At 44.3% G+C, this 13801-nt stretch overlaps 1 protein-coding gene across 1 annotated transcript in view; it reads right to left on the reverse strand.

Moving 5' to 3' along the window:
- Window positions 1-13801, reverse strand: part of LOC137896482 (transmembrane channel-like protein 3) — a 110701-nt gene that overhangs the window by 28443 nt on the left and 68457 nt on the right. Inside the window, exons 11-16 of the mRNA XM_068741819.1 lie at window positions 6942-7051; window positions 6751-6829; window positions 5117-5359; window positions 4462-4590; window positions 1899-1966; window positions 1490-1618 (exon numbers count right to left, since the gene is read on the reverse strand). Coding sequence (XP_068597920.1) covers window positions 1490-1618; window positions 1899-1966; window positions 4462-4590; window positions 5117-5359; window positions 6751-6829; window positions 6942-7051 — 758 coding nt within the window. The remainder of the gene's footprint in view (window positions 1-1489; window positions 1619-1898; window positions 1967-4461; window positions 4591-5116; window positions 5360-6750; window positions 6830-6941; window positions 7052-13801) is intronic.

Below are 13801 nucleotides of genomic sequence, written 5' to 3' on the forward strand. Positions count from 1 at the left end.
TTATTATGAAAACGTCACTGTCTACACGACTATTATGGATGGTTTGTGTTAACAGCGAAATGAACCCTCCAGTCAATCCTGCGTAGTTCTGCAATCACCTCCTAAAACGCGTCTTGCAGATATCTTTGTTAATGGTGCATCACCTTGTTAGAACGTGCACAAGATGTGTGTGCACATACATGCACATTCATTGCGTGCACGAATGGTGCTGTTTCCAGATGGTGCTGGAAACAGAGTGCTAGCTCACTCCAAAAGAAACTGCAACAGAAGAAAAGAAACACACTGACAGTACTTTAGGGAATTTCCATATTAGATGGGACTCCACAACGTGTTTCCATGCCGACGGAACAACAGGAACGCACCACGTTTAGTTTGTTATTGTAATGACTGATTTCAATGAACGCATCACAGCAGTGACGTCACACAACACAGATAAACACGGGCTTAGACTGGCTGGGGCGGGACCCCCACCTGGAGGGGGCCGGACTCATGGATATAGGAAGACGCGGACGCAGAGGGCGGCCCCTTTTGTTCGGACCTGAGACTCAGACGGAGCAGGATCGAACCTCAGCGCTGATATCTGAACCAACTTGTATTGATCTGCATTTATATAAATATCTTAATCATGACCCAAATCCTCTTTATTGACCACGCACCCACATGGAGAAGAAGAACCGGGGAGGGTTAAGGAAAACCCTAACAGTACAACATCCCACGTAAGCCCACGAACAAACGCTGACAGCTGGGGGCTTAGCACCCTCAAACATCAAGATTGGGTACCAAGCCCCAAGAACAGAGCAGCTGACCTGAGTGAGAAGGTCATCAGCTACTTCCTGCTTGCCAAGGCTAAGTAACAAAGTACCATCAAAATCTGTACTGGAGGATGTAAACACAGCACTGCTAAGTATCCCTACCGTGAATATCACGGAGACCAATCAGCTGATAGATGCAGCAGCATCAGTATCCTAGAGATGCTTGGCTACAAGAATGAACAGCATGAGTAGCCGGAAAGATAAGGGAACTCCACGGAAAAGAAGGCTGGAGGAAAACAATCCTGGCAACATGGAGAGGAGTTAGCCTCCGAATAGAGCCGAGCAGAGGTGTGAATCTGAAGAAGGAACTGCCCAAGAAATAGAGCAAGCGGTCCACATCTCAGGCGCTGGAGGCGCCCAGCAGAGGTTCACAGCATATTATATTATATAGTAAGAGTAGAAGTGCTTTGTCGCTTTCTTTCTGAATCTATGGCAGGAACTCTAGCGATAGATTTTACTCCTAACTGATTCAGTTTGAACTCTAATCTCATATCTGGTAAGTTTGGATCATTTTGCATTTGTATTTGTTTCCAGACACAAGTCAGTGGAGATGGCTGACTGGCTGTGCAGGTCCATGCACAGATAGCATTCAGATGAAACACTTGCATTAATTTAAGCATCCCCTCCAATAACAAACTTTGTGCCCATTTTAGCTGGTAAAAGGGTGCTGAACACACCTGGAGGCTCTGAAAACCTGCTGATGGGGAACATTACAAGTAAGGACAGCCCAACTCCTCAGATACATCAGGCCGATTAGCTTCAACACGTTGAAGGCAGGAAGACAGGGAGAGAAGAAGGCTCCCATCCTGGGGAGACAAAGCAGACAGCAGCAGCTAGCACTGAAGGTCATACAGTCCAGGTTACACCAAGACTCTGATGGATTCTCTTCATTACATTCACTACAGCGTGACATTTGTGGAAACCAATTGATGCAGCCAGAGAGGCGTAATGATTACACAGGGTCAGAGACACAGGTCGGTTCAGGCCACACTAATAACTCTGAATTAGATCCCCACACGGACATAAAGTCAAGGTGAGGCAAATACTTTTTCTGTGCTTTGATTGCAGATAAACAGTCTCACTTACCAGATCATTCCTTGGTTATAGATCAGATGCAGAACATTCTCTGCTATTTTAAATTCTCCGTATTCAGGCTGGGAAAAGAATTACAGGTTATTATTATGTTATTTTTCTAATAGGAATTGGATGTTATATGAAACTTCAGCAGTCTTGTTATCTGTAAATCATTTTGTAAATATGAATCTTATTTAAACTTGCGCCTCTATTCACAAATATTCACTTGGATGCTTGAGTTTATGCAGAACAGGCATACAATAAATCACACTCATAAAACTGTTAGCTGATTGATCTATTTCATTGTTTTGTTTTTATTGACTAATTTCTGAGGTTATATTGAGGTTATATATATATATATATTTATATCCCCCTTGAACGGCTCGTGGTAGGGTTTCCCATTGCAAACAGGTCCTGGGTGAAACACAAGACGAAGAGCAGTTCATAAGCCCCTATGAGAAAAACTAAAGGACCGTGACGCCCGGTACGGCGCAATCGAGGCCCCACCCAGGATCGAGGCCTGGGGTCGGGGCTTGTATGCGAGCACCTGGCGACCGGGCCTCAGGCACAGACGGCCTCAGCCGGAAAGGACGAGGGAACCATAGGGGATGAGTGCAATGTGGATTGGGTGGCAGTTGATGTCAGGGGGCTTGACATCCCGATCTCTGGACACAGAGTCTTGGGACATGAAAAGTGACCTTGCAGGGGGGGAAGGAGCCCGAGCTTGTGAGGGAGGTTGAGAGGTACTGTATAGATATAGTCAGGTTCACCTCCACCTACAGCTTGGGCTCTGGAACCTAACCCCTCGAGAGGGGCTGGATTCTACATCTCTACGGTTTTGCCCGTGGTGAGAGGCAGCGGGCTGATGTGGGCCCACGCCTCAGCAACTGTGTATTGGAGTTTACCCCGGTGAACAAGAAGGTTGCTTCCCTGTGCCTTCGGATGTCTCACTGTTGATTCAGCCTTCAGGCTGAATGGCAGTGCAGAGTACCCGCCCTTCTTGGAGTCCCTGGCAGTGGTACATGATAGTGCTCCAACTGGGGACTCCATTATTCTTCTGGGAGACTACAATGTTCATGTGGGCAGCGCCATTAAGACTTGGAAGGGGATGATTGGGATGAACAGCCTTCCCAATCTGAATATGAGTGGTATTCTGTTATTGGATTTCTGTACTAGTCACAGTCGGTCCATAACAAACACCTTGTTCAAGCACAGGGATGTCCACAAGTACACGTGGCTGGAGGTCGATAATCGACTCTATTGTCATGTCATCGGACCTCCGGCCTCTTGTCTTGGACACTCGGGTAAAAAGTGGAGCAGAGCTGTCAACTGTGATTTGGATTTGTTGGCAGGGTAGGGGACCGAACACACTCAGCAGGCCAAAATGTCTTTTGGTTGTCTGTTGAAAACGTTGAGCAGAGTGCTCTGTCAGTGCGGTCTTCAACTCCCACTTCCTGGAGAAATTCTCCCATATCCTGGCGGAGGTTGGGGACATTCAGTCAGAAGAACATGTTCTCCATGTCCATTATCGAAACAGTTGCTTGGGGCTGTGGACGCAGGGTCTCTGGTGCCTCTTGCGCCAACAACTTCCGAAACCAGTGGTGGATGCCAGAAGTAAGGAATTCCGTCAAGGTGAAAAAAGAGTCTTATTGAGTCTTGTTGACTCGTGGGACTCCGGAGGCAGCTAGGCATCAGAAGGCCAAATTTACCACTGCCCGAGTGGATATGGAGGCAAAAACCTTGGGTGGTTTGCAGTCAAGTGTGAAGCGAAAGGGATGAGGATCAGCAGCTTCAAATCTGAGGCCATTGTTTTCCTCAGAAAAACGAGGTCTGCCCTCTCCGGGTCAGTGGGAAGTCTTTGCCTGAAGTGGAGGAGTTCAAGTATCTTGGAGTCTTGTTGGCACATGGATTGCTGCAGCGGCTATAATCATGCAATCATTGTATAGGTCTATCGTGGTGAAGAAGGCAATGAGCTTAAAGGTGAAGCTCTCAATTTACCAGTCAATATACATTCCTACTCTCACCTATGGTCATGGACTCCTCCACAGGGTGACTGGCCTCACCTTTAGTGATAAGGTGAGGAGCTCAGTCACCAGGAAGGAATTTGGAGTAAAGTCGCTTTTCCTCTAAGAGGGGCCAGTTGAGGTGGCTGGGGCATCTATTATGGATGCCTCCTGCCCTCCTCCCAGTGAAGTTGTTCCAGACATGTCCCAATGGGAGGAGGCCTTGGGGAAGACCTAGTACATGCTGGAGTGACTATGTCATTTGACCGGCCTGGGAATGCCTTGAAATTCCCCCAGAAGACCTGAAGTGTATGGGGAGAAGAAAGTCTGGATTGCTGCCTAGACGATTGCCTCGTGGAACCGGTTCCGGATAATCAGTAGAAGATGGATGGATACAAATATTAATAACAACAACAATACCTTTTGTTATTATATTATTAGTAGTTATTGTTATTGTAGTAATGAGAGATAGGTGTGAGAATTTCAGTGACAATATGGATTATTCCCTGTCCACAAAGACTGCTCAGTGCTTTTGGAGCAGTAAGCGCAAACTCAACTTGTGTGACACTTACGAACTTGCTCTCTAAATCCCAGCAGCAGCAATCACTCAGGTAGCGCACCACCAAACCTCTGATGAAGTCAATGAGCAAAATGCTGCCCACTGTGAATATCATATCAATGATGGACAGCTTCAGCATCTCCTGGAGACACACCCACAACACATTGCATTCATGTAAATATGCAGATATTAATTATCTAACCTTCTGAATATGATTTGATTTATGTTTCAGTTTTGTCTGTCATCTGTAGGTCATATGGGGAGAATGCATTTAAAAATTGGAATCTGGGGGTCTTAGACATGGTCCTTAGTCTTGCTCATATAACCTACCTCTGAACAATTACTAGAAATCATATAATAATGCATTGATTTTATATCGCGCTTTTCTAGATACTCAAAGACGCTTTACATTGTATTACATTATTCAATCACTCCATACTTGGTAAGATGACGGGGCGAGGCTGCCAATTTGCGCCATCAGTCCTCCTGACCCCTCCGACATTCACTCGCTCACTACTTTACACAAGCAATGTGGGTGAAGTGCCTAAGGACACAATGTACACACGTGCCCGAACCACCAACCTCTCGATCATAGAACGACCCTCTCAACCACCTGCGCCACCGCCACCCCATTTTTATTTAAATATAGAACATTCAAAATACAGAACCTGTCCCACATAGGTCTCCCAGCACTGGTCCTGTTGAGAGCGGGTGTTCCTCTCAAACAGAGAGGTTTCGTTGATCTTTGAGGTACTCTTGCCAGTGCTAGCGATGTCCAACACTGCGGTGATGGTTGCTGTGGTGCTGTTTCCATACTCAGAAATCCGGGTGGATATGCTGCCTTCCAGAGGCTGAGAGATTGTAGCCAGGAAAGAGCTAGAGCCCGACCTGTTACCTGAATTTGTAGGGACCTGGAAGACATATATTGTCTATCACAAGCTGTGTGCTATGCTACTTTCATATTGGAAACTTTTAATGAAATTGTAATTTTTTCACGCTAATTATTTGTATTATTTACATTATCCAGCACCATGTTTATTGTTCTGCCTATGCCTGAACCCCCTGATGCAGATCATCGAGAGGAGCAGATATACGGATACAGGTTCAGAGGTGAAGTTGGTTATCAGACACCTCCTTAACATGAATAAAGAGTGACATTAATGTACCTGACAAGGATCTACCAAGACAGTGAGATGTTAAGAGACCCAGAAAAGTGTCACGCCATAGTGACACAGAGAGGGAGGTGATCGGAACTGAAGGATTGGATTGATGGAAGGATTGGCGCTACCAATAGACAGAACAGCATACATACAGGATAGCTACTCTCATCAAGACCTGGGGATTAGAAGTCCCCTAGTCCTGAAATAGAACAAGAATAGCTTTAAACACATCTAATTTTAGCAACTCTGATATTCTGCTGGTGTGCATTCCACACTTCATTGTGTTTCAATAGTACAGGTGTCATGGCTGGTACGCGAGGACATTTATGTTGGCATGCAGAGAAGTGGTGACAACAGACATAAGAATGTACAAGAAAAAGAAGTGGTTGCTGTTTGGATTGTAAATCTTGTAATGGCTATGCATGGTATATTTTCCTGAGAAAAGTGCTGTTCAAATGTTTAAGTAGTTAAGTCAAAATGTATTAACAGATTATTTGTCACAGAATTTTGAATCCGTAAATGCAGTTTTAAATACTTTTTACTGACTCCATTCTGAATCCGATCCGATTGAAATTGGGAGTGCAGTAGAGGCTCCCACCCTACATAATTGTGTCAAATTCCATAAACAGCAATGATCAAAGATATTGAGGAACAAATGTTGAAGCTTCATTGACTGTATTGTCAACAAAAATGTCAAACTGATCAACAATCTAGGATCTATTTCCGATCGTCAGCAAAATGTAATCATCTGGTAACATTTCTAACATTTCCTGAAAATTTCATCCAGATCTGTCCAGAACTTTATGAATTATCTTGCTAACAGACAGACAGATGACATAGCCTCCACCTCTCCTCAGCGGAGGTAATTATCTCAAGGTACTTTCGAACAAGAATTTGACTAGATTGATTTGAGACCAAACAAGAACATGGAGACTGTGGAGAGACAAAATGCCTTTCATAGGCAGAAACCTCAAGCAGATCCAATGCTCACGAGTATATCGTGTGTTTAATTTAGAATACAGACAAAAGTAGACCTCATGGAACAATGCCTACACTATTGTAACTGAAAATACTGATTGTTAGTGTCATGAAAATATGGCTCTGTTCAATGTGAATACTACAAAATAACTGTCGATACTCACAGCAGAACTCATACTGTTGACCTTATCAAGGAGGGCAATGATCAGGCTGTAGAGATTCCCCAGGTATAAAACAAGCACTCTGTAGACAAATGACCAAATGTAGTGTGCAGTCAGACATATGATGTCTAATCAGGGTGATAGGATGATAGTGATGATGATGATGATGATGACATGATGGGGTGATGGCATACCTGGCCAGCTGGAATCGCAGAGAGGTCCGTGGGTGGTACATCTCCAGCTGAGCCACCAGTTCAAAGGCAGATGGAGCAATCATGGTGATTAGAGAAACCACCACACTCACCTGGGGACAAGAAATACATTTTACTCAGTGGATTGGATCTTCTGAATTGTGTAGTAAACCGATAATTACCAATATTATAAGTGGCTTCTAGCCAATTAAAAACCTTTTAGCAGTCTTCTGATATTGTTGGTGGAATGTCGACCTTTAATGAATCCTGTTTGGTCGCTGTGAATTACAGACGGGATCACTGTCTCCAGCCTGGATGCGAGTGCCTTTGCTATCATTTTGATGTCGGCGTTGATTAATGATAGAGGTCGGTAGCTTGAAGGGAGGGTGGGGTCTTTGTCCGGCTTCAGTAGAAGTTTAATTGCTGCTGTATTCATGTGGGGTCGTATATGACCATTGTTTTTCATTTCTGTCACTGATCTGAAGAATAACGGCGCTAACATGGTCCAGAAATGCTTCATAAATTCAGCCGGGAAGCCGTCCGGGCCTGGTGCTTTGCCGTTAGGCATACTATCTAGGGGGCGCTGTGGAGTTCATTTATAGACAGCGGAGCTTCCAGAATGTTCTTATACTCTGTTGATAGTTGAGGAGTATTCAGATTACTGAGAAATGCCTCAATATCCTCCGGGTTGGGTTTATTAGCTGCTGAATACAAGTTGTGGTAGAACGTGTAAAATATCTGATTGATTTCTTCTGGTGATTGCGTGCACTCACCATTTAACCCTTTCATTGCTGTTATGAGAGATCTTTCTCTGTTACGTTGGAGTTGATTCGCCAGAAACTTGCCTGATTTGTTATTATATTCAAAGTCGTTGTATCTCAGTTGTTGTAATATGAACTCTGTTTTCTTTGATAATATATCATCTAGTTTTAGTTTTGTGTTTTGTAGTTCAATCCACGTTTGATTGCTTGAGTTTGCTGCGTAAGCATCGGTTAATAGTTTAATTTTCTCCTCTAATTCCTTTTCCATTTTCTGTTCCTGTTTTTTTTTGTAAGAGGCATATGATATAATTTTACCTCTGATTACAGCTTTCCCTGCTTCCCAGAGTAAAGACGGAGATGAGTTTGGAGAGTCATTCATTTCCAGATAGTCTGCCCACTCTCTTCTTATGACCCTATCAAATTCTGCATCTTTAAGCAAAGAGGTGTTAAAGCGCCACATCGACGGGGGTTCAAAGGTCGCTGTGATTTGTAAGGTGAGCGTGACCGGAGCATGATCGCTGATAATTATTGGGTTATTTTTAGTAGAAATATTCTCAATCACAGAATTATTTGTGAGAAAATAATAAATTCTTGAGAATGAACGGTGCACAGAAGAAAAGAACGTGTATTCCCTCTTCATTGGATTCTTTCATCTCCAGCCGTCGCCAAGGCCAAAGTCATCCATATATTCCAGTAGTACTTTGGCTGATTGTGTACTGTAGTACTGGAGCGATCTACTGATGGATGTAGAACTGTGTTGAAGTCTCCGCCGATGATGATAGTTGAGTCTGCTGTTAGCTCGAGTAGCTGAGAGAACAATGTGTGGAAGAAGGCCGGATCATCACTATTAGGAGCATACAGATTCACTATTGTGTGTGTGAAAACGCTGACTCTGCAGTTTTTAAGTTTCAATCCAATATGGCCGCCTTCCTGTGTGTATGGGGGCGTGGCCACAATACTTTTTTTTTTTGCCCTGACTTGACGCATGTGTGTACCGAATTTCGTGGCTGTCCGACAAAGTTGGCGTCGGACCCCTCCCCATAGGAGGGGTTGCCATCGCCACGGCAACAGCGTAAAAACAACAACATGGTTACGATTGTGTTTTTTGATCGGGACCACATGAGGGAATTTTCTGGAAAATTTCAATCATTTCTGGCGAAGTATTTTTTTAATTCCCATTCAATTTTTGTTATCGTTCTCTAGGGGGCGCTGTAAGGCTGATTGTCAATTTGGTTTGCGCCTGCAAGCCAGACCTCTGTGAGCCTAAAGAGTCTGACCCCAGCAAAATGGAACACAATTAATGAGGAACTTGTTAAAATAATTGCACGAGATTTTAAGGCCTTATAATATATTTTTGTAGCCATCAATGCGATGAGGATTTAAATAAAGACATTTAATAAACATTTGATATATTGTATGTTTTTACATCAGTAGCTATTTTATACGGTGGCCCTGAAGTGCAAATCACAACAACAAATCGTATTGCACACAATAAAGAAGGAATCGCGCAAACAAGAAAAAAACACACACACAAATAAGGAATCGCGCAAACAAGAATACAAAACACACAAACAAGAATCGAAATCACGCAAACAAGAATCGAAATCACGCAAACAAGAAATGAAATCACGCAAACAAGAAAGCACCAAACCGGAAATGCTAAATATCGGACATGTCCAAACCGGAAATGCTAAATATCGGACATGAGGGGTCTGGTTGCTGATTGGACAGAAGCACTGTCAATCATTCTGACTTTCGCTGCAGGTTTCCCGTAATTGAGCAGCAATTAGTAGCAATTGAGTAGTAGGTAAGAGAACAGCGTGAGATACGAAAATATGTTTTGCCGTCATTGTGGTAAAAAGTTACCCGAAGAAAAACGGCCGAACTATTGCAATGGTTGCGGCAAGAGACTTCAAGGGATTCTGGACAATGAACCAACCGCATGTCAACTATTGCATCATAAGTGTGTCCCGCATCAAAATAATTACTGATAATGTCTTCGGTGGCAGCCATAATTACAAATGAACTTTCTCAGCAATCAGCTTTCGGACCTCTGCATGTCCGATATTTAGCATTTCCGGTTTGGAGTTTTCTTGTTTGCGTGATTTCATTTCTTGTTTGCGTGATTTCATTTCTTGTTTGCGTGATTTCTATTCTTGTTTGCGTGATTTCATTTCTTGTTTGCGTGATTTCTATTCTTGTTTGCGTGATTTCTATTCTTGTTTGCGTGATTTCATTTCTTGTTTGCGTGATTTCTATTCTTGTTTGCGTGATTTCGATTCTTGCTTGCGTGTTTTGTATTCTTGTTTGCGTGTTTTGTATTCTTGTTTGCGTGATTTCATTTCTTGTTTGCGTGATTTCGATTCTTGTTTGTGTGTTTTCTATTCTTGTTTGCGTGATTTATTATTTGTGTGTGTGTTTTTTCTTGTTTGCGTGATTTCTTATTTGTGTGTGTGTTTTTTTCTTGTTTGCGCGATTCCTTCTTTATTGTGTGCGCTACGATTTGTTGTTGTGTTTTGCACTTCAGGGCCACCGTAATTTTACACATTGCACATCATTTGGTATTAAATTAATTTTGCCAACAACAACAGAAATCTGAGGAGCCACTTGGGAGCCAAAAGAGCCAGAATTTCCATCCCTAGGGTGTCGATCTGTGAGGGATATAAACAAGAAATCTATAAAAAAAATATCAAACATGAGCAAAACAAAACCAAGACCACTGATACATGAACAAATCTAACCAACAGAAGGGTTTGTGTTATAGCAGGCAGAAGAGGGAAGTGAGGAGGGAGATGGTCAGAGGACAGATATTAGGGTTCAGAGGGGTTGAATACATTTATCTAAATTCTACGCATTCTAAGACGAATAGTTCAGCTTAATGCACTTATGCTTTCAGAAAAGCCAGGTGGTGGTAGAGTCTTGGAATAGTTGGCCGTCGATATAAAGTTTATCCATGACCAGCATGGCCCGTTTGCCCTTATGTTTAAAGTGTTCAAACGTAGCAATAATAGTACGGGGTCTATTGCGTCTACGGGTTCCGAGCCCCTGCACCCAGAAAGGTGATGTTTCTGACCGTTTCCTGGGGGACTTTCAGCACCACCTCCACAAAGCATAAGACACGGATGTTTGGACTGGGCGGATGACCGGTGAAACGTATGGCATTGCACTTTTGGTTGTGACGCCATCGAGCTGAACTATGTGGGTGGCCCATACCGCACCATTAATGTAAAGGAAATACTCACGTCTTGTCTCCTGCCGCGTTCATACTGTGTGTTTCTTAGGATTTATACGCAACAGTGTTATTATTGTATTTTGAATCGAACATTTTTTAATCATGTTGACAGGAGGCAGAGCGAGAAGTGGTGGAGATGAAGATGCTTGGGAGTGACCAGGTTGGACAGGACTAGAAAGGACATGAGAGTGGCTGGTGTTGGGGAGGACGATGCAAAGGACAGGGTGAAGTGGAGAACATTGATTTGTTGTGGCGACCCCTCCTGGCGGGACAAGCCAGGAAGGGTCAAAGGAAAAGAAGAGTTAATAATTCATTAATTAATGTGAGGACTTTGCTCTCGCCGTGTCTGCGTGGGTTCTCTAGAGGTTCTCCGGCTTCCTCCCACAATCAAAAACACGCAACAAAGGAGGATTGTGTGTAGATTTTTTTAAATAAAATTGTAGTGGAGGTGAGTTACATTTGTCAGCTGACATGTGTCCAGTTGCCCTGCTACATGGTGCTATGTACTAGCAGGGCATTCATTTGTATGTCTGTGAATTTGTGTAGTATAAAGTCAAATTCATTAACTGAGGATGGATAAGTATGAGGCCATTTAGAAAAAAAAGAACACCAACTTATGAATGTTAATCACACTGAGCGTTGACCTTGCTCATCTGAACTGCCGCAGAAAAAATGGATCATGGCTACAAACATATTCAAGAGCTGAACCATTCGATATCAGAGTAGCTGCTAATGCTAACTGCTAATGAAATCATGGTCTGTCCATGACTGATGTCAGACGACATTCAAGCCATCTTCCTCTGGATAAACCGGAGGTCCCCACTTTACTCAGTTCTTTGGGACTGTATTTCCATCCATCCATCGTCTTCCGCTTATCCGGGGCCGGGTCGCGGGGGCAGCAGCCTCAGCAGGGAAGCCCAGACTTCCCTCTCCCCGGCCACTTCTTCCAGCTCTTCCGGGGGGATCCCGAGGCATTCCCAGGCCAGCCGAGAGACATAGTCTCTCCAGCGTGTCCTGGGTCTTCCCCGTGGTCTCCTCCCGGTGGGACGTGCCCTGAACAGCTCACCAGGGAGGCGTTCAGGAGGCATCCTGAATAGATGCACCTCATCTGGCCCCTCTCAACGCGGAGGAGCAGCGGCTCTACTCCGAGCTCCTCCTGGATGACTGAGCTTCTCACCCTGTAGCTGCCATCCAGGGTATCTCTAATATTTATGTAATTAATTTTGTTTATAAACATAGAAATAAGGGGGGAACCAAAATTTAAGTTCCGCATGTTCGTGTACCCCCACGGAGTGAGATTATTGGTGCGCTCCATGAGCAAGACGGGGCGCGTGGCTGTCGATGTCTGCAAAGGGGCAAGCAGAACTGGACCAAGAAAGAATTAGAATAATCGCTTTAAGAAGTCGTTAGACCTCATCTTTATTCCCTTGGAGTCTATGTAGCCAATGAGGTAGTTTCTTTGCTTTTATGTGTTAATTAGTGTTTATGTGAAGCCAATCTTTAAGCCTGTGATTTTATATTTGTGCTTATTTGTTTAATGCGCATTTATATGTCATTTTATGTCAGTTCTAATCCGTAAGTTAATTTATATCTTTATATTTTATCTTGTTTTAGTTCTGACGGCATTGTTTGGACATCATATGACAGTATTGGGACTAGCTCAAGACCTGTTGTCCAAATAAATGGCTGTAAAAACCAAAGAACGACGTGGATCCTTGATTGAACTCTGAGGGAGTAACACACCCTATCTCTAAGGGAGAGCCCAGCCCCCCTAAGCTCATTTCAGCCGCTTGTACCCGGGATCTCGTTCTTTGGGTCACTACCCAAAGCTCGTGACCATAGGTGAGGGTAGGAACGAAGATTGACCGGTAAATCGAGAGCTTCGCCTTTGGGCTCAGCTCTCTCTTCACCATAACGGATCTATGCAGGGTCCGCATCACTGCAGACGCTGCACCGATCCGTCTGTCAATCTCCCGCTCCATCCTTCCCTCACTCGTGAACAAGACCCCGAGATACTTGAACTCCTCCACTAGGGGCAGGATCTTCTCCCCGACCTGGAGGGTACACTCATGGTTCCGGCTGAGAACCATGGCCTCGTATTTAGAGGTGCTGATTCTCATCCCGGCCGCTTCACATGCGGCTGGAACCGATCCAGTGAGAGCTGGAGGGCGTGGCCTGATGAAGCCAACAGGATCACGTCGTCTGCAAAAAGCAGCGACCCAATCCTGAGGTCACCAAACCGAACCCCCTCATTCTCATTTTAGTCTGTCCATAAAAGTTACAAACAGAATCGGTGACAAAGGGCAGCCCTGCCGGAGTCCGACCCACACTGGAAATAGGTCCGACTTATTATGACTTATGAGCTCTCCCGGAGGTGGTAGTTAAAATTCCTTCTGCCAGGAGATTCTGCCAGGTGATGATCGGTTGACAGCTCCGCCCCTCTCTTCACCCGAGTGTCCAAGACATGCCCCTGCAAGTCCAGTGAGACGACTGCAAAGTCAATCATCTAACTGTGGCCTAGGGTGTCCTGGTGCCAAGTGCACATATGGACACCCTTATGCTTGAACATGGTGTTTGTTATGGACAATCTGTGATGAGCACAGAAGTCCAATAACAGAACACCACTCGGGTTCCGATTAGGGGGCCCATACCTCCCAATCACACCCCTCCAGGTCTCACTGTCATTGCCAACATGGGCATTGAAGTCCCCCAACAAAATGAGGGAATCCCCAGAAGGAGCACTCTCCAGTAACCCCTTCAACGACTCCAAAAAGGGTGGATTCTCTGAACTGCTGTTTGGACCATAGGCATAGACTCTTTTTGTCTTTGGTTAATTTATGAAATGATCCTAATGATGATGATGATGACTG

Source organism: Brachionichthys hirsutus, chromosome 1 (genome assembly GCF_040956055.1).
Source record: "Brachionichthys hirsutus isolate HB-005 chromosome 1, CSIRO-AGI_Bhir_v1, whole genome shotgun sequence".
Lineage (NCBI taxonomy): Eukaryota > Metazoa > Chordata > Actinopteri > Lophiiformes > Brachionichthyidae > Brachionichthys > Brachionichthys hirsutus.